Source organism: Podarcis raffonei, chromosome 7 (assembly GCF_027172205.1).
Source record: "Podarcis raffonei isolate rPodRaf1 chromosome 7, rPodRaf1.pri, whole genome shotgun sequence".
In the NCBI taxonomy this organism is placed as follows: domain Eukaryota; kingdom Metazoa; phylum Chordata; class Lepidosauria; order Squamata; family Lacertidae; genus Podarcis; species Podarcis raffonei.
Window position 1 is genome coordinate 14,101,693 of NC_070608.1, and position 21,741 is coordinate 14,123,433.

Consider the following 21,741-nt stretch of genomic DNA (forward strand, 5'->3'; position numbering starts at 1 on the left):
AAACCATTATTTAGAAACAAGCATGCTGTAAAGGTTTGATTAAACACGTAAGCAGAAAGCTTTCACCCCCACCCTGTGAAATATTTTCCTGGTTGTTGTTTTTTGCCAAGTATTTATTTCAGTTTATTTTACTATTCAGTTGACTCGGTTATATGGAATATCAAGTCTCACTATTCTTATAGAGCTGAAAATGGCACAGGGCCCTCTGACCACCTATCTTCCAAGAGAAATGCAACCCTTAGCAAAAACAACACAGTTTCTTCACCCCCAACTTTTCTCTCTTTCCCATAAACATAAAAACAGTAGCAAGAATGGTAACAGTTATGCAAACCTAAAATTTTAATTTTTGCTGTCAAGTTGAAAACGATGCTTTGATAGGATTTTTAAATAACTGACATCTGTTAACCCTTATCCAATATTTTAATTGGTTTAAAGGGTGACTCCTTGAGACACTGGCTTGTTTTCAATATATCCAAAAACCATGGGCTTAAGTTTACCAAAGTGCGGGAACTTTTTGACACAACTTGCACACTATAATTTTTTGATCAATTAAGAAGTGTTTTGTTCAACTGATTTAAAAAATATGCGAAAACACTTTATTCCATGTACAATAATGTACATAAAGTTTAAGGTGGTCACAAAAGAGACCAGCAGTAATTAAGAGGTATATTTACAATCGCACATCACAGTAAATTGACAACCCCATTCACAGATTCAACATTTTGAGATACTGTTCTTGTGCTTAGTTACACACTGATGAAGTGAAGCTTTTATTCCATAGTTGAACTCCACTATTAACACCCACCCACAGTGTTCAGTACATGACATTTTAAACCAAGTCAGGTTCCCTGTTCTGAGTGTTCTTCGGGCAGTGTGACAGACTGACTTGAATTCTCAGTCTCTGCTTCCTCCTCACTCTCAGAACTGTCATTATCTTCATTTAGTTCATTTTCCATATCAGCAGCTGCATCTTCTCCTTGCAAAGGATTTTCATCAGGTTCATTTTCATCGAGTGCAACAAAGCCATTGTTATTTGAGATATTGAGATTCTCCTTCTCCTCAGTATAAACTTTTTGATGGCACATTGGACAAGTGTCTTGAATGTAGAGCCATTTCCGAAGGCAAAGTGCATGGAAGTAATGGTTACATGGAGTAATACGAGCAGATGTAGTAAACTCGTGGTAGCAGATTGCACACACGTCATCGATTTCACGCAATCGCTCTCCTTTGACTTCAGGAAGTGAGTTGATTTTCTCAACAGCTGTCCTGCGATTGATAAAGGTTTTCCAGCCATTCTTTGCCTGCAGGTAGATGTTGAAGTAGGCATGCAGACACATCATACAAGCCCGGATTTTGCTTCCTGATTCAAACACCATGGTGTAAGCACCATTCCCAAACATTATTACTCCAAATATAAACTCAATTATATTGCCCGTCGATCGAACATAGTAGACATAATCATCAAGCTTTTCCCATAGGACATTATAGTAGCCATCAATCATAAAGAGTACATACACAGTGATAGAAACAATAACCTTCAGGCAGAGTTCCACACAGAATGCCGTAACAGCAAACAGCCATGTATTTAGTGCATAGTGGTGCCAAAGCATGTAACTGAGCAAAATTGGAAGAACAAAGAGGCAAGCTGAGACGAAGAGCACAGGAAAGTGTCTGCGAAATGAGGACACGTGGGAGGCACTCAGAGACATTAGGACAGGGTCTGTCATTCCGTGGATAAAATGCAGGACTGCGGTCAGCAAAAGGCACATGTTTCGACTCAAGCGAACTAGTCTCTCTTCTGGCTTAAGCCCACTTAAACCAGTCTGCAGGGCCAAAATAAAAAATAAAACTGGTGCCACAAAACCAAGCCTTTTGTCGTCTTCATCAGTAGATCCAATAAAGGCCAGGATACCAAGCCCCAGGTAGTGAGCTATAGATGAAATTACAGCACTCATGCCTAATACAGTTAAAGTAGAATCACACCCGCTGACAATAAGGCTGCAAAATAACTCCCAAAAACTGTCCCAAGAAATCATGTAAAATTTAATGCCTGGATCAGTTTCTGCCATTTTGATGAAGAATGTTAATACAACAGCTTGAGCTGCCAGCCTCGTTAGCCAAAAGACCCGCAAAACTGATGGAAAACGAATCCTTTTCCATGTATCTTCCAGCAACAGTTGTAATCCATAAATGCGATACATGTGCCTTATAAGAAGATAGACATACCGTGAAGAGTAGTAGAACCGTTTAATTTTATAAACTAAAACGACCAGGGTGTATACTGTCAAAATGAAGCCTGAGGTAAAGACTAAAATCTGCCTGATGTGTAACGGCAATTCAACGATCAAGCCTACAAGAGGAATCAATAAATCCAGTATGATTAGCTGAGAATATATGGACTGGATATTTAACAGTGCAACGTAGCCAATTCCAAAGGCAAGCTGAAGGACAGAGAGTGCCATCCCTAAGGAAGGTCCTTTATGAGGAAGGAGCTGAACTCCAAAAGGTGTTGTATAAGAGGCACTGTGGAAGTTTATGTGCAAAAAAGCGTAATAGTTCACCATCACTGATGTTGCGGCTAGCAGAAGAGCGGAGCTGATCGTATAAAACTTGAAAAGTGATCTTTGTGACAGAATCAGAACAACACTGGATACAAAGACACCTAAAAGGAGGAGGAAAGGAGAGTTAGCTGTCTGCACACTCTAAAATGACAATTGCTCAATGACTCTAAAGCACATGCACTTTGAACAAGTGTGACTGTTTGTTAAGTTTTCAGCCCTCTCTGTAAATTCAATCTACAATCTGGTCAGACCTCACCTGGAGTACTGTGTGCAGTTCTGGGCACCACAGTTCAAGAAGGACACTGACAAACTGGAACGTGTCCAGAGGAGGGCAACCAAAATGGTCAAAGGCCTGGAAACGATGCCTTATGAGGAACGGCTAAGGGAGCTGGCCATGTTTAGCCTGGAGAAGAGGAGGTTAAGGGGTGATATGATAGCCATGTTCAAATATATAAAAGGATGTCACATAGAGGAGGGAGAAAGGTTGTTTTCTGCTGCTCCAGAGAAGCGGACACGGAGCAATGGTTCCAAACTACAAGAAAGAAGATTCCCACCTAAACATTAGGAAGAACTTCCTGACAGTAAGAGCTGTTCGACAGTGGAATTTGCTGCCAAGGAGTGTGGTGGAGTCTCCTTCTTTGGAGGTCTTTAAGCAGAGGCTTGACAAGCATATGTCAGGAGTGCTCTGATGGTGTTTCCTGCTTGGCAGGGGGTTGGACTCGATGGCCCTTGTGGTCTCTTCCAACTCTATGATTCTATGATTCTACAGTTCAATTTTATAGAAGCTGTACTCCAATTAATCCAATCGTAGTAAATACTAATTTTCACAAAGCCCAGAATATCAACTCTTGAACAGGCATACCTCACTTTATTGCACTTCACAGATATTGCTCCTTACGAGGCTGCTTCCAGAGGAAGGAAGCCCGCCCCCCTTCTGGTCTGGAGCTAGGTTTCCCCCTTTCGCCCCTGCAGCCAGGGGGGTCTGGCTTAATAGACTACAGTATAGCCTAAACATCACTTTTATATGTACTGGAAAACAAAAAAACCTGTGTAACTTGCTTTACTGCAATATTCGCTTACTGCGGTGGTCTGGAATCGAACTTGCAATAATCTCTGAGGTATGCCTGTATATTCACTTGTTCCAAACTACTGAGGACAAATAAGCACAATGGAAATGAGGGCAAATTAATCACATGTTTGATAGCATCAATTGGGCCACCATTTCTACATACATTGCTGTTCCTCTGTAGCAGCTCAGACCTCCTAGCAGCAAGTAGGAGATCATCAACACAGAGCAACATATACCAAAGTCATTCTTGACCGGGGCCAGAGGGGGCCTTTTTAGTAATCACACCCAGACTGTGGGATTTGGTGCTCAGAAAGGTTCTTCACCCCTTCCCTGACGGTCTTTTGCAATAAGAGACCTTCCTTTTTAAGGAGGCATTGGTTACTAGACGGGCTTTTAGTTTTTTATGGCTTTAATACTTAGAAAAAAATCAGTAAAAACTAGATGATGATGATAATGATGATGATGATGATGATTATATTATCAGGGCGGCTAACAACCAATAATAAAAACAAGTTGAATGAATACAACTTAAAAACAAGATTAAAATACAAGATTAAAACATTAAAATGCAGCCTCATCACAGGAGGAGAAAGGAAAAAAGAAAAGGGGGGGGGTCAAATTGACTCCAAGCCAAAGGCCAGGCAGAACAACTCTGTCTTACAGGCCCTTCAAAAAGAAATCAGATCCTGCAGGGCCCTGGTCTCATGAGACAGCGTTCCACCAGGCCAGAGCCAGTGTTTAAAAGGCCCTGGGCTCTGGTTGAGGCTAATCTAACTTCCTTAGGGCCCAGGACCTCTAGGGTGTTGCTATTTATGGACCTTAAGGTCCTCTGTGGGGCATTAGCGTTTAGTATTTATCTGTATCTTGATTTCATTCATTCTATTTCCCGTCTGCATATAGGTTGTATTGTGTTGTTTGTGTTTTTGGTAGGCATCCTGAACTTTTTCTAAATACAGACTGTATTCACATATATCATGTAAACAACAGGAATATAACAGGGGCCACCAACCTTCATGGGCCCATGAGCAACTTGGAGGACTGGAACTGTTATGGGCATCATGCACACACTGTGACCCCAACACCCCACAACCTTTTTTACTAGCTACAATGAAATGCTCTCTTAAGCCTAATTTCAGTAGGGGAACTGAACCCTTTGGGTGCAAGGAAAGGCCTCTGGAGGTGCATCTTCGTCTGAAGGTGCCACATTGGCAATCAGTGTTTTAAAATTACATTGTATGAAGGTAAGAAATGGTCTAGGGAAATAAAACAACCATTTATAGATGAGTGAACAGCACTGTAACTGTACTTAACATCACAGCCTGTTACTGCCTATTATACCCATCACTGATTTATATACTGGTTACGCTTACACAAACACTGAAAACACTTGTTTTTCCAACCCCACAGAAGTATGTTCTTATACAATAAGAGTGCAAACCAGGCATTTCCTGTGGTGTTTTAATACAAAACCTGGAGGTGTGTCAATGACACAGTTAACAAGCAATATAGCCAACAGCCAAGCCCCATTATCATGCAGTTTCACTCTACCATCTGGGTGCTGCTTTTTGCTAAGTTGGTTTATGTAGCCAAAAACACCTTGGGCTTAAGGTTCTCCACAAGACTTCCTGTCAGTTTTTGCCAAAACGGGGAGAGAAAGAACCATGTACACCACCTGGAGCTCCTTGGAAGAAAAGGTGGTATACGAATTTAATAAATAAAATAAAACCCATAAATATTTGCAGGTTGGGGCTCCTAATAGATTTTTGTGCCCTAACAATTAAGTATTTGAGGTTTTCTGATGAATACTGCTTGCCTAATATGACAAGAAGGCTCATGACTGGAAGAGATCAGTGATTAATTAAATGATTAGAGCAGGCATGTCCAATGTCCAACCCCTGTGGCAGTTTATTTCCTGGGGTAAAATCCTAAAAAAAAAACCCTCAACAACTTCAACCCTAAAGAAAGGTCAACAACTTTGGCTGGCCCTTACAGCCCTTCACTTCATCAAATCTGGCCCTCTTTGAAAAAAGTTTGGACACTACTGGTTTAGAGATTGTTTGAGCATATTACACAGATCCTGGTCTGAATGCACTGGTTACCAATTCATTTCCAGGCCCAATTCAAAGTGCTGGTTTTAACCTATAAAGCCTTAAATGGCTCAGGACCGCAATACATTCAAGGACCGCCTCTTTTCACATGAACCTACCCAGATCCCGAGATCATCTTCTGAGGCCCTTCTTTGTGTACCTCCTCCTTGAGAGGTCTGGAGGGTGGCAACATGAGAACGGGCCTTCTCTACAGTGGCTCCCTGTCTGTGGAATGCTCTCCCCAGGGAAGTTCGCCTGGCACCTTCATTATACATTTTTAGGCGCTAGGCAAAAACCAGGCCTTTGGTTGGTTTGATTGACATCCTATGGCCTATTAAAATGTTGTGGGGGGGGTTGGGGGGATATTGGGTTGTTGGTTTTATTTTGATTATGTATTTTGTGGTTTTATTTTGATTTTATTCTGTGAACCGCCCTAAGACCTGCGGGTATAGGAATGTAGTGGAAATGCAGAAGACAATTGTATTTCGATGAGTTAGGTGGCATGTCCCTTCCCCTTTAACATCCCCAGGTGGGGTCTGCTGGATTCTTGTGTTCTTAAACCGAGGTACCACTGTACTTGCTTTTACCTATGAATGAAATGGTTCATGAAGCCCTCAAATTTGGGCCAATTACACAGTATCTGAGAGTTGACAACTTTCTACTGAATTTCGGGAAAAGGCATATCTAAGATGCCAGAGAATTATTTGTATTATTGAAAACACTAGTCAATATCATCTGAAACACCGCATTTAGCATTGGTATTTCAAGCTAAAACAGATTTGCTTGCACAATTTATGACACAGCCTAGCAGCCATTTGTCAGCAGGTGCTTGACAGCGCTCCTTTTTCTACTGTCCCAAGCAGCCATGAAAACAGATCCATGAGCAAGTCTTTTATTTAACCACTCGCCTAGTCATCACTGGCAACCAGGAATTCCACGCAGGCAAGTGTGTGAGAAATTCCAACTAAACATCAGGAAGAACTTTCTGACAGTAAGAGCTGTTCAACAGTAGAATGGGCTCCCTTGGGAGGTGGCGGACTTTCCTTCCTTGGAGGTTTCTAAGCAGAGGTTGGATGGCCATCTGTCATGGATGCTTTAGTTGAGATTCCTGCCTTGCAGGGGGTTGGACTAGATGACCCTTGGGACCCTTCCAACTCTACAATTCTATGAAATTATCTCCAGGTCAGTGAGTAGGCTGGAGAAGAAGGGGCAGAATGCTATTTCTGCTACAGCAGCTCACTCTGTTTTTGTACTGGTCACAAAGAAAAGGGTTTTACTGCCTCCACAGCCCCTGTTTGAACCTGAAATCCCCCATCCTGTCTTTTTACTCATAAGCTTTGGTGTGGTGGGCAGCATTACCTCCTTCCTTCCTTTCTTCCTTTTCTTTTCCTTCCTTCCTTCTTTCTTATTTATTTATTTAACTAGCATACTGCCCTTCGTGTGAAGATCACAGGGCAGTTCACAACAAAAATACAAAATGAAAACACATAATAAAAATGAAAGCAAACAAAACAACACACACACCCCTTACAGGCAGAATTAAAAGGTCACAGAATATTAATCAATACAATAAATTCCACAAAGCCAGGAAAGGTAACCTTGCCACTTCAATAGTAGGCTGGGGCTGTCAACGCGCCAGATTTCCCCACCTCTCCTGCGAGACAGTAAGCTTCCCCCAGCTTGTATATTAGGAACATGCTGGGAACAACATACTCTGCGTCTCTAAGAAATGGAACCTGAGTGAACGGTAGGTTTTCAGAGACTCAAGCAGGAGGAAGGTCAGAACTGCAACCCCCTTTATGAGTAAACAGCACACAAGTAAAAACGCTTCCAGGCTGGTAACTTTGGGGGGCTTATTAACAGGATTGCCTTGAGCCCTGGGGAACTATATTTGGCTGGATGGGTCACAAGTTATTCAGGCCTCACTTAAAGGACCATCGCAATCAATCTGGAAAACAAGCAGCAGCGACCAGAAAGATCAGAGGCTGCTGAACGCAGATTAAGAGCTTGGTCATGCCTTACAATAATTATTATTGGAGAAGTACATGAGTTATTAGTGCACCGAACTGAAGTTAACTCATAAGGAAAATTAACAAATCTGTTTATAATCTAATAGTGATTATTATTTCTTAAATCCTCTTTAGCTGAGAGGCAATATGATTGTACTCCAGAAAATATTGGTGGTGGCACTGGCAGGGGGAATAGCACTACTAGTTAAAAGAACCAAATATATACTTTTTCCATTATGGGTTTTTTTTAAAAAAGGATTTAGAGCCACTAGTTAGTCATAAGAGCAAAGAACCTGGTTTCAAAACAACTAGATAACTTCAAATAGACTATTCATTGGGTTTCAACTATTGCCCAATGGGCCAGAAAGAGTTCCCCATCACGTGATGTGGGATGAAGCAGTGGACCTACTAAGATTCTTTGGTGCATTCAAGGCAAATGGGTAAAAAGGGCTCGAGAGTTATAGTAGTTAGTGTCTCCTCTTCTGGCTTAAAATAACTTGTTTATAACAGTGACCTTTCACTCATACTAGACGGCAAACCTATATTCCTCCCAGAGGAAAGTAGTGAGACGCTACTTCTATTCTTTCCAAATTGGATTGAGGGAATAAACTTATTTGGACGGATTGACTAGGACAACATTTATTCAACGTTCCTTTAAGGCTTGGAGGGAACAAGGATTTGGATCAAAATATAGTCCCTAGAAAACAAAGGACACGTCAAGTAAAGCTTGTCTTTTTTTAACTGTTTTACTGAGGTGAGAGTAACCAGAGTGTGCAAATGTGTTGTAAATGTTAACATTCTTTATACCAGTGTTTGAAACTACCATTGTTCTAGGTGCATTTTGTGACAAGGAATTTCATTAGTGTGAGCAGTTTCTGAGCTCTGGGCACAGTTCTGCACCTAAGATTTCAGATTAAAACTGCAGAGTGGAAATAAAGGAAGACCTTCCTCTGCCTCCCCACTTCCAGCCACTCTCTGAAGACTGGAGAAGAGACCTTCTTAAGAATATTAGGGGGTGGGCAGGGGAAGGACTAGACCATGTGGAAAATGAACGTAATATTTTAGCTGCAGTTCATTCATTTTCAGCTTTGTATTCTTGTTATTAAAAAAGTGTGCCTAGACATTCAGTTGTTGCGCCCATAACCTAGGTTTAAGGTGCCATTTAGCTCCTAGCTTTCATATCTCCGTTTCTAACATGGCTTTACACACTGTATATTTGTATCTGGACATGAAATTACTGCAAAGCGTTCTGAATAATGTGTAATTGGACATGCAGTTCTGACTTCCCAATAAAAGGGAGGAAAGCTGATGCTGGCTTCTAAATCAAAAGTGTCTCAATGAAAAACACAAGAACCACTCTCCTGGTAATTAAAGCAAGGAGAAATAACCTTTTAGATGTGTATCAATTGCATGACTGTTCAATGTGTTTTCTAAGGGGAAAGGTTATAGGACTGCCAAATGATCTCTGGCTGAGAGATTAACTGCTAAATATTATATCTCTCAGGAAATTACTAGCTACAGTGCCCACATGGGCCAGCAGATAAGGAGCTCTCTTAGCTATAGCCATATATTTGAGTAAGGGAATATGCCAGTATAAATTTAAACCATTCAAGATATATCCAGAGTAGGACTGGGCAATATATTGATATGTGGACGCAGACCACAATGACAGCTTCACTCAGGGGTATATCGCTGGTGAAACTGCTGCCGCTTGAGTCCCTCTGCCTCCAGTGCCCAGGGCGCTAAGGGAGAAACAAACTAGCTGGGAGCTGGAGGCAGAGGGACTCAAGCGGCAGCAGTTTCACCAGCGATATACCACAAGTGAACCGACCATCGCACTCTGCCCCGGCAGAGGGAAAATCAAGCTGAATCTGCGAGGAGCGTGCTGCTGCCCTCGCCTCAGACAAGCAGTTTTAAGGAGCCCCCGACCCGCACAAGCCAACGACGGGATGGGGGCTCAGTTAAAATGCTCCCCCTTTCCAGCTGAGAGAGCCCCAATTCCGCTCCTGCTTGCACAGGAGGAGTGGGAGCAGGGCTGCTCAGCTGGGGAGCGTGAAGCCGACTGGATATGGGGAGAACTGTACATTTTAGGATATTCATAAATTCATACGTGAGTGCAGATTATGTAAAACCATTTGCATCTCCAACATACAACTGCTCTATATAATTACAAAAAATATTCTCAGTCTCTCAACAAACCCAACAAAAATCTAACTCCTTGAAGATAATCTACCATAGCATTCTGAAAATCAAACTCTCTACCATCCTCTCTCCAAAATTACATAAATCGGTGTCATTTTGTTTGAGGAGTATCTGATTCTGGTCTCTTGATAATCTTCTCCGTAATTGCAATAACACATACTCAGTAATCAGGTTTTCACTTCTGGGATTTTATCATCCTTCCAAAGTGTAGCCAAAACATTTTAGCTAGAACTGGATACAGTCATACCTCATGTTATGTTTGCTTCATGTTACGTTCTTTCAGGTTACGTCCCGCAGCAACCCGGAAGTACCGGAAAGGGTTACTTCCAGGTTTCGCCGCTCGTGCATGCGCAGAAATGCTAAACTGCGCTTCACGCATGTGCACAAGTGCCAAATCGCGCTGCGCAGATACGGTGCTTCAGGTTGCGCTCTTTTCATGTTGCAAACGGGCCTCCGGAACAGATCCCGTCGCAACCAGAGGTACCACTGTATTGGATATGAGGCATGGTCAAAAATATGCAATAGAAATGAATTCTAAGAATTCTCTGCAAATGAATAAATGCTATGACCTATCATAATACATCAATTCCTTAAAATTTCTGTCCGGTAAATCACTCACATATATTTCCACTATCCTTTGACTAGAGTTATGGCCCTGAACCAAAATTGCAACTAGATATGAGGAAAACATATTAGACAACCCAGGGCTTATCTGGACATGACCCATGAATCACAGTATCTGAACACCCTATTGATTCCTAGAAGAAGCAAACATACATCCAAATGTTAAAGTTCAAGTTTAAGACTTATTATGAAAGCTCAATGATACACAACCTTCTCACTGACTATGAAATACCCAGAAGTCAAATTGTACAGTGGTGCCTCGCAAGACGAAATTAATTCGTTCCGCAAGTTTTTTCTTCTTGCGAGTTTTTCGTCTTGCGAAGCACGGTTTCCCATAGGAATGCATTGAAAATCAATCAATGCGTTCCTATGGAGACCGGGGACAGAGGGGAAGCGCTGTGCGCCTTCCCCTCTGTCCCCGGACCTGTTTTAAAGCAAGGGGCAGCGGGGAGAAGATTGCTTCTCCCCGTTGCCTGCCCCGCAATCTCCGGGGACAGAGGGGAAGGCGTGCGCGCCTTCCCCTCTGTCCCCGGACCTGTTTTAAAGCAAGGGAAGGGGCAGCGGGGAGAATCGCTTCTCCCTGTTACGCCCCTTGGTTCAAAAGGGGTCCGGGGAGAGAGGGGAAGGCGTGTGCGCCTTCCCCTCTGTCCCCTCTTTTGAAGCAAGGGGCAGAGGGGAGAAGATCGCTTCTCCCCGTTGCCGCCCCCTGGTTCAAAAGGGGTCCGGGGACAGAGGGGAAGGCGCGCTGCGCTTCCCCGCTATCCCCGGAGCTTGCGGGGCAAGCTTCGTTTTGCGAAGCAAGCCCATAGGGAAATGCGTCTTGCGAAGCGGCTAAGAAAACGAAAAACTCCTTCGTCTAGCGAGTTTTTCGTCTTCCGAGGCGTTCGTCTTGCGGGGTACCACTGTAATGTACTAGGGACAATCGGCTTCTATCTCTTACCACAAGCAAAGCTTCCCCCAATTAGCTTAGCAGACCATGGGCCCAATCCAGAGAAGTCACATTCCAAAAATCCCCCTGAAATTAATGGGATGTGATTAATGCAGGTACAGTGGTACCTCGCAAGACGAATGCCTCGCAAGACAAAAAACTCACTAGACGAAAGGGTTTTTTGTTTTTTGAGCTGCTTCGCAAGACGATTTCCCCTATGGGCTTGCTTCGCAAGACGGAAACGTCTGCAAGTTTGTTTCCTTTTTCTTAACACTGTTAATACAGTTGCGACTTGACTTCGAGGAGTGTGGTAGCCTTTTTTGAGGTTTTTAAAGACTTTGGTGATTTTTGAAGCTTTTCCAAAACTTTCCCGACACTGTGCTTCGCAAGACGAAAAAAATCACAAGACGACAAAACTCGTGGAACGAATTAATTTCGTCTTGCGAGGCACCACTGTAAATGGTAGTTTCAGCAGAATTAAGCACAACTAACAGCCTCAATTGGTGCCCCAAATTAATTCATAGTTCAACACTTTCCAATAAATTATGCTGCAATGTTATGCTCACCTGCTATTAAGTCCCATAGAAAAGAATATATCTGCGTAGACATGCATAAGATTGTCTCAACTTCCTTAAAAATCTTAAGAAAAGTGTTAGTTTAATTCTTTCTGAAACACAAGGTCCCACAATATTTATTGGAGGAAGAACGGGGAACAATACAAATCTCTAAAACATAAAGGGCTTTTATAATATGGCTACTCTTTTTAAATCAAGGCTTTTAAATTGAAGAAAAAAGAGCCCCTATACAAGCTGCATCCATTTTCTAGACTACATTGATCCAGATTTTTATTTTTTATTTATGCAATTTGTATACCACCCTTTATCTGAAAATCCCAGGGCGAGCCAGATGAGCAAGATGAATGTGGCTTATGTAAAATTTGAGATAAAGAATACAATTCTAAATACAAGGGCTTCCATTCTAGACTCTCCTCATCCCCTAATCCTTTCAAGAAAGGATAGTTATCAAATGGCCCTAATCACTTAATCTTATCATTTTACCCTTAGCAGAGATCATCCAGTAACTGACCTGATAGATCTCATTTTTATAAGATTAGCTTCAAAGCACTCAATTTTGATGCATCTCCACAATGGAATGATAATAGACATGTTTAATTACATGTTTACAACTTTACCACCCCCTCATCGTCATTATCACACAAACTATGAAACTGGAAACCATGGAAACTGAAGCACACAGCACTTAAAAGCCTCACCCCGCTATGGGAGGAGGGAATTCCACCTCTTTTATTATTAGTGTTTCTATAGTAAGGGATGAGTCACCAGTTGAGGTTACACCCCCTGAGCATTATGCTCTGCAACACCCTTTCAGCTGTTATTCCAATGTACTACAATGTACCTATTATTCTGGCTTAATGCCTATCAAGCCACGTTCGACACAAATATCAAGCTTGCAGAACAGAACTAGGGTTTACCCAGTAACACTATCACAACTGTCATAGTTTAATCTTCAAACCAAAGTACTGTATATGGCAACGGGGAGGAAAGCAGGGGCAAAAACCAATTCCACATTTGTATACTGCATTGATGTCTAGTTCAGAGATCAGACATCACAGACTGCTCAGAACTTGTTTATACAGATCAACAATTTATATTATTATTATATTATTTATCTTCTAAAACTCTTTCTGCTTTGTAAGATTATAAAACTCTCATGAATGGGAATATCATCTCAGAAGGTATGGAGAAATCCAAGAATGATTTGAAGCACCAAGGGTTGTAATATGCAATATAGGTTTCTATACAATCTGTATGGTACGCTCTCCTAGTGTCTTCTGGTCATATGATGGAACTTCACTTTCCCCCTAGTAGTTCTCCATATGACCTTTAAATCTTCTCTGCAGAGTTGGTGGATCCTCTGGAGCAGATTTTTAACAGAGAAAGGTGAAATCCCACTACACAAACAGAAGTCTGCTAAGGCAATGCCATACAACTTAGCCTCACTTAGGAAATGTGACATCAAGTTTCATAAAAGAAAAGTCCATCTGTCCCCCCCCCCCCCACCACAGTATAAATGTGCTCTAAGCAAATCAGCGGATCTCGTCAGGCTAATAGTTATGGTAAAACTCAATTATGTAAAAGCTTTTATAGAGCTCTGCGCTAAATTAAATTGGAGCTGACAGGTAAATTCATTAGAATGTAATTTGGAATGCAACATAAAGATGAAAGAATGAGGAAGATAGGAAGAGCTGTTTAGCATTTAGAAGATGTCTACGGTAAGTAGTTTTGAAAAGCTATTATAATTGAATTGTTAACAGGCAATATCCTCTACCAGATAGTCGTTTACAAATACATGTGCCATTCTTATTATTATCAGCTGCTTTTCTTCACAAAGTTACCCAAAGCACATGTTACTTGTGGCATATAAAAACCACTTGAAAGTGGGGGAAAGAGAAGCAAACTTTGTTCTACAGTATTTACATTTATCTGATCCTTTGGAGGAGATTTTTATCACATGCAAGCAGATAGACTGTGTTCAAGTCTGGTTTCCACACCGTTTCATGTGACATTTCTTGCACGAATAGCACTTCTGTGCAGGAAAAAGCAAGCAAACTGTTTTATCATATACAAAAACCGTGCATATCTATTTTGCTGCCTGTATGTGACTAGTTATCTGAATAATATTGTTCTAAACAGACAATTGCTATCTAGCTAAGAATCATAGAATTGTAGAGTTGGAAGGGACGACGAGGGTCATTTAGTCCTCCTGCAGTGAAGGAATCTTTTGCCCAACGTGGGGCTTCAACCCATGACCCTGCGATTAAGACTCTCATGTTCTACTCACTGAGCTACCCCAGCACAAATTGGAAACTGGTTCTGCTTGAACCAAGATATGATGACCAAATTACCAGCAGGCCTATTGCAAAAAAGCAGAAGGCATTGAAACACTAGAGGTTATAGTTAACAGTTGGGCAACCTTAGCCCAAGACAAGATCATAAAAGGTCATTTTACAGTCAACAAGCTGTCCCTGGCAAATGTTTAGCAAACTAGGCTCTTATAAAACTTCCAGTGCTGGGGACTAGCTTTCACTACTTTCAATTTTAGGGGAAAAAACCCATACTGTAGTTATTTTGACTGAAATTTAAAGGATGGTAGCTTAGCTAACAATCCAAGGGAAGCAGAAAGACTGACCCAGGTGTCAGCATTAAATAAACTAGGGGTTTCCCAAACTGTAGTCTGTGTGCCAACAGTGATCCACAAATTTCATATTGATCCTTAAGTGTATTTTTATTGTGTTTATGTGGGAATACAACCTGAATCATACCATACGATGCAAACTGTGATATAATAAAAGTTAGAAAAGAAGCAATTAAAAAACAATTAAAAATAGACAGCATCTAGCACAGTGTGTCATAACTGTGACAACAGGTAGAAAAATTATGTGGTCCACCAAGACCAAGTGGTCTGCGGGAGCAAAAGGTTTGGGAAGCCATGGAAAAAAGAAAGTGGACACATCTCACTGGAAATCTGGGTGTGAGGAAAGCAGAGCTAGGAAAAAGAGATGTATTCACTGTGCAAAAAACTACAGTAAACGTTTAGCCTATTCCAGCCAGATCAATAAACGTACATTTTCACCCTTTAGCATCCTTCAAAAGTGCCCTTCACACCCCCTAACTCTAAATGGCTGAAGATGTGCTGCTGTTTCAACACTTACTTATGGGTCAACCGGGGATTAGCAAACATCCTTTTTACAAGGACAACCACCACAACCACCAACCCGGTGCAGTTCTGATGCTCTCAAGGGGAAAGGAGGAGGTGGTTTAGGGAGGACTCACGCCCGAGAAAAACAGGTAGGCGATCGCCCTCTTCTTTCTCCAACGCCAATGAAAAGTAAGAGAGCAGGAAAGTTGCCGCACAAGGAAGCGCGGAGAAGGCACGGCGACCGTTCACCACAGAAGAAGCTTCTTCCGGGGTGGCGGCAAAAAGGGTTGGAGATATATCCCCCACCCCCACAAAAAAAAAATCCTTTTTCTCCACCTTCTGAGCAGCCTATAGGAAGGGAAGGAGGATGACAGAACTGTAGCACAGAACTGTAGAGTGGGAAGGGCTACCGGGGGGTCATCTAGTCCAACCCCCTGCAATGCAGGAACCGTTTGCCCCAGGTGGGGCTCGAACCCGCGACCCTGAGATCTCGTGACCTATACCTACTGAGGTAAAATTGGGACGGAAGGGGGGTGGAAGGCCCACCCACCCCTTTCTCTCCCCCCCCCCCACCGCCAGCGATAGGCATATAAATGGGGTGCTCGTGAGGGGTGGGGAAGGGTCTCTCACCCATCAGCCGCAGCAGCCCCCCCAGGAGGCCGGCCCACAGGGAGTCTCCGGGGAACACCGGGGACGAGTTGAAGATGGCGTCGATGAGGAAAAGGCTGGGCACCCGCAGCGCCACCTCGGCGCCGGCCCGCAGCCACGGGCCCAGCCGCTGAGGCGGCGGTTGAAGGGGGCCCGGGGCCGCCATCCCCGAGACCCCGCCGCCTTCTGTCCGTCTCTGGGCGGGCGGCGGGGGGAAGGCAGAGAAAGGGCACGGCGATGACGGCGGCCGCCAGTTACCGCCGGGCTCTCGCCGCCCGGGACCCCGGACGCAGGGACGCTGCCGACGCCGCCGACACCAGCGCTCGCGAGGAGGCCGCCGCCATCATGTCCGCGATGCCTGCCTGCCTCTTCCTCCCTCCTCCTCATCCGCCGCCCGCCAGCCAGCCGGCGCGCGCCGCCGCCTCCTCCTGCAGCAGCAGCGACGTAGCTGCCGCGGCCCTCTCAGAAACAACGCGACGGGCGGGAGGGAGGAGGGGAGTGGGCGGGGCCACGGCGTCCTCCTCGTCACAATGCCCCGCCAATAGGCAGCCGGTGCTGTCGGCGGGGTTGGTGGGTGGAGTTTAGAACTAAAAAAAACCTCACCCATCACCACCACTACCAAGGATAACTGTCGAATGAGCGGCGCGAGCGCACCTCGCACCCGCCAATCCGGAGCCGCCAGCGCCGTCGCCGCGCACGCGCTCGGAGGTTTGTTTTTTTCGCCCCCCTCAGGCGAGTTGTTGGTCGCAGTCGTCGTGGGTCTGACCTCAGTGCCTCCTCGCTGAGGAGAGGGAGCGTGTGAGGGAATCCCGCCTCCGAACGGATTCTTCCTCAGCAGCGTTTCGAATTATTTATCTGATAAAATTTATACACTTGATTGTAAAACAAAAACAAAAACAACCACCACACAGACCTCAAAGGAATTTGCAAAAAGATGAGGCAATAAAATCGAAGGGAAATTCACAGCCCTACTTTGAGACATACTAAAGTTTAACATACTAAAGACGGTTAAAGTTCACCTCAACTTTAAGCTTCCTCTGACTGTTGTTGTTTAGTTGTTTAGTCGTGTCCGACTCTTCGTGACCCCATGGACCAGAGCACTTCTGTCTTCCACTGCCTCCCGCAGTTTGGTCAGACTCATGTTTGTAACTTCAAGAACACTGTCCTCTGACTAGGCTTGTCTAAACGAGGATGTTTTTAAGCAGGCGCTGAAAAGAATAAAAGGTGCCTACTTTTAAATATTTAAATATTTATACGCAGTGCCGTATTTACGCATAAACTAAATAAGCTACTGTATAGCTTAGGGCCGCACTCTCTTGGGGCCCCCAAAAAAATTTCAAGGAAAAAAACTGGGTGTACATTTCCAAAATAGAAGATAAAAAACAAATAAAACCTACAATTATTTCATGGTATAGCAAGTTTCTAGATTATGAGTCTTTCTAATTGTGTTTCTAAAGGAACTTTTGTTATTGTCAAATGCCAATGTGTCTGCATTATTAAGTTTATTATGAATAAAGAGTCATTTTAAGTTAGAGCTTAATAATTATTTCACTATTAATATACTTCTTAATTGTATTTCAGTGCAACAATTACTTTGATAAAATACATATTTTGTTGTGTGCAAATGGCTTTAGATACCTATTAGGTCCTAAATTACCATTTGGCATATTCAGCACACACAAAAAGCGACAATTTGTTGTTGACAAAGGACAGCTGGACATATAAAGGGCCCCATTACCTTCAGTAGCTTAGGGCCTCATCAAACCTAAATCCAGCCCTGTTTATACCCAGATGAACATAAGAACAGTCAAAAATATAAGGTGTTTGTGGGTTTTAGAAGCATCTCGCTGGAATATTGTTGGAAAGGATGCTGCACCTGGTGGCTGACCTGATCCAAAAAGGGTTCTTGTTACTGCGATTGCTTTCATGGCGTGTAATTGCTGGCACACCCAAGTAAATAATTTTAGACATTTTAGTTTTGAAATGGAGTATACATTTTCCCTCCCCCATCAAAGAAAAACAGCCATGTTGTTTCCCTTCTCAAATCCCAAATTTAGATCCCAAACAGTATGTTGTTGTTTTTCAGAATTTCACAACGAACTATATAGGAGCAAAACGGTGGGATGTGGTCCCAAAGCAGGCGAGTGTATTCAAGGGCAACATGAAGCCTGTTTAGTCAGAAGTACGTTCCATTGATTCCGTGGGGCTTACTTCCAAGATAAGATTACAAGATTACAACCTAAGGTAGCAGTCGTATACATAAAAAGCTGGCATAAATAAATTGGCTTAAATTAAGACAGCATTAAGTTGCACCAGATCCAAACTCCATTCAGCCACAGAGCGACTGATGTCTGAGCCAGCCTAAGCCTATTAGAGGAAGCACAAGACTTTAGGATAGTGTTTGAGTTACAGTATGCCACTATTTTTGCCATCTTCACTTATTCTGACTTGTTAGGTCAAGTGACTAAACTGAACAGGCTTTGGATCCATCCTAACTGCCCATTTGGTCCCATCCCTGGAAAGCCCATTTTTTGCATGGTTTTGTTGTTGTTGTTTAGTCGTTTAGTCGTGTCCGACTCTTTGTGACCCCATGGACCAGAGCACGCCAGGCACTTCTGTCTTCCACTGCCTCCCACAATTTGGTCAAACTCATGCTGGTAGCTTAGGGAATACTGTCCAACCATCTCGTCCTCTGTCATCCCTTTCTCCTTGTGCCCTCCATCTTTCCCAACATCAGGGTATTTTCCAGGGAGTCTTCTCTTCTCATGAGGTGGCCAAAGTATTGGAGCCTCAGCTTCAGGATCTGTGCTTCCAGTGAGCGCTCAGGGCTGATTTTCTTCAGAGTGGAGAGGTTTGATCTTCTTGCAGTCCATGGGACTCTCAAGAGTCTCCTCCAGCACCATAATTCAAAAGCATCAATTCTTTGGCGATCAGCCTTCTTTATGGTCCAGCTCTCACTTCCATACATCACTAACTGGGAAAGCCATAGCTTTAACTACACGGACCTTAACTCGCTTAAGATACTCTGGGCTCTGCCCAGGTTGCTGGGTTGCTGCTGAGCTGGGATGGTTAGATAAGCCCCCTTAGCCACGAATCATTTGATACAATAAAGACATGCTGTCATATGAATCTGCCTGGGCTTTGTGATTGGCCTTTGGAGCTTAATCCTCCGGCCTGCTGTCAAGAACCATCAGACTGACAGATACTAGGGCAAAATTTTTCAGTGGCGCCTCCACAGCTTTGAAACTTCATCCTACAGGAAGCATGTATGGCTGTTCCATTGGTTTTAAGTGAATGTCAGAAAAAGTTTTTATTCCACTTACGTTTTTTATAGCTCAATGCAAGCTTCATGTTTTAACTGTTGCTCTTTTGACGGTTTTAAATCTGGTTTGTTTTAAAATTTGCTATATTGTATTCTTAATTGTTTTGTAACGCACCCTATGAGAGCTTGTACCTTAAAAGGAAGAATATAAAGAATTTCAAAAGAAAAAATCTTTGAATATTACTGGCAGAGGATGATAAGCAGACATAACTTTTGCATTGGGGCCAGGCAAATCTTTAGAGCTGAGTTATCATGTATGTACACATAGAACCATAAAGTCCTAGTACCAAGCCCTCTCATTCGATATCCTCCCCCAAACAACTCGGTGAACGGCTGTGTACAGTATTATATAACTTGCACAATTATATAACTTACTAGTAAATGAAGCTTGCATTCCACAAGCAGAAATACACATTCCTGGTTGATACTGAAAGTGCGCATAGCCCCAAACTTAAGCTAGTAGAAGCAACAAAACTCCTACACCCTGACATTCTGTCTAGTATGCGGTTTTGGCTCACTTTCTGTTGAAATGCTCCTGGCCTGTTTTATAAGAAAACTTTTTTGCTTCTGGGATTTAGTAGAAGCAAAATACCACATTTTCAATAGCCCTATGCGTGTTTAACTCATCTGCTTAAGGCGTACCTAAGTACAGACAAGAGTGGGGCCATAATTTTGGCCCCGGCCCCAAGATTGGGTGATTTTTTTAAATATAGCAGCCCTGTGTTATGCACAACTGCCTGTATACAAAGCATAAGATTTTGTGTGTGTTTAGCAGCTGCCTATAGTTGGGACGCCTGGCCAAGCTGATGTTACACTACACAAGTTATTATTTAAATTACATATTTTAGACAAACCCTTAACTAATAACCAAGCAAGTTTTTCCAGCAATGGTAATTTTTTTATAATGCATCGGAACAATAAACATCAACATTAGTAAAGGTAAAGGGACCCCTGATCATTAGGTCCAGTCGTGACTGACTCTGGGGTTGCGGCGTTCATCTCGCTTTATTGGCCGAGGGAGCCAGTGTACAGCTTCCGGGTCATGGGGCCAGCATGACTAAGCCGCTTCTGGCAAACCAGAGCAGCAAACGGAAATGCCGTTTACCTTCCCGCCAGAGCGGTACCTATTTATCTACTTGCACTGGCATGCTTTCGAACTGCTAGGTTGGCAGGAGCAGGGACCGAGCAACGGGAGCTCACCCCGTTGCGGGGATTTGAACCGCCAACCTTCTGATCGGCAAGTCCTAGGCTCTGTGGTTTAACCCACAGTGCCACCCGCGTCCCCCAGCATCAACGTTACAACCTTACAAATTCTTTTTCTGTATTTTAATTGTATTATTATTTCACTTGGATGAACCAAAAGAAACACAAGGGGTGACGAAGGATTGTTTTGAAACCCGTGGACCTTCTTTTGATCTCAGCAAAGTCAATCTCAGTTCCCCTTGCTTCTGGGCATGAAGTCTCATAAAAGAGCTATGCAATCTTAGGCAATCTATTTCATAATATGGGTGTGCAATACTGTTGCCTAGTCAGACAGATTCAGCAAACAGTGGTTTATTATAAAACAGAAGTGGAGCCAAAAAGAAAAAAAGTATGCAAATTGCAAAATATAGATTTTTCTTAGGCAGATACTTTCTTTGCTGCATGGCTAAGAAAATAATTGCTAAGCAGGACCCCCAAAAAGAGATATTTATGGGTGCACTTCATTTTTAAAACCTTGCCCCTTCATGATTGGATAATGGGCATCATCCACTGCTGATAGTACAAACCAATATATTAAAAGTCAGAGAGTAATCCAGATAGGAGTTGTAAAAAATACATCAGGGCAGAGCATGGAAGACATCACACACCCAACTTGTAATTACTGTAGTCTCCCTGGAAACATGAATAATTACCATGGAGACAGGCAGGCAAATAATACCCACCAAAATTTTTTTTTTTGGGGGGGGGGACCTCCTGAAAAGAAATGGTCAGGAAAAAAGAATGACAGATGCCTCCTTGTTTGATACAGGTGAGATTAACTGGAGGGAATTTAATTTTGCTGGTTTCCCAAAATGGGAGTGTGGGGCATTGTAAAATGCCATTTACCATGTCAAGGAAATTCAGTACAATAACACACCTGTTATCTATTTTTAAGGAACGAATGTGATATATGTGCTTTTATTTTAGAGGTTAGTGTGTTGCAGATTATGTACATGCTAAATTTCAGCTTACTGTGTGGCCAGGAAGAACTTGAACCATTCTCTTTCTCTCCACCACAATTTTTTGCCTTGAGAGGCTGGACATATCCGGAATACTGCAGTCGGCAGCAGTATTTGCTCCAAAACGGCTTTTTTTGTCCAATTTTGCCCAAAAAGCTCAATAACTTTTGGCCAAGACTAAAGAAAAAGGAAAAAAAAGGAAGAAGCCCAACAACTTCGCCAAAAAAAAATCAACAACTTTTCTGTCTGGATTTTCACTGTTTGAAACATGGCACATTTTTAGTCTCTAATTTTGAATGAGTTCTAAACAGATCCAGATTTTAGTTTTTTGGTTTGGGGGTGGGGATCTTGGATATTTGTGGCAAATTTC

At 42.9% G+C, this 21,741-nt stretch overlaps 1 protein-coding gene across 1 annotated transcript; it reads right to left on the bottom strand.

The window, feature by feature from the left end:
- Nucleotides 1–573: 573 nt before the first annotated feature.
- Nucleotides 574–16,020, bottom strand: RNF139 (ring finger protein 139). The gene is made up of 2 exons (XM_053395348.1): nt 15,831–16,020; nt 574–2,662 (listed from the first exon to the last, which is right to left on the bottom strand). The coding sequence occupies exons 1-2, from the start codon at nt 16,012–16,014 to the stop codon at nt 840–842; spliced, it is 2,007 nt and encodes a 668-aa protein (XP_053251323.1). The 5' UTR covers nt 16,015–16,020; the 3' UTR covers nt 574–839.
- Nucleotides 16,021–21,741: the final 5,721 nt, after the last annotated feature.

Bases quoted from the DNA above. Each gene is read 5' to 3' on its own strand.
- RNF139 (XM_053395348.1), bottom strand. From the start codon at position 16,014: ATGGCGGCCCCGGGCCCCCTTCAACCGCCGCCTCAGCGGCTGGGCCCG. The intron at 2,663-15,830 runs GTGAGAGACCCT...TCCTCCTTTTAG, and splicing joins GGGGCTGCTGCGGCTGATGG to GTGTCTTTGTATCCAGTGTT.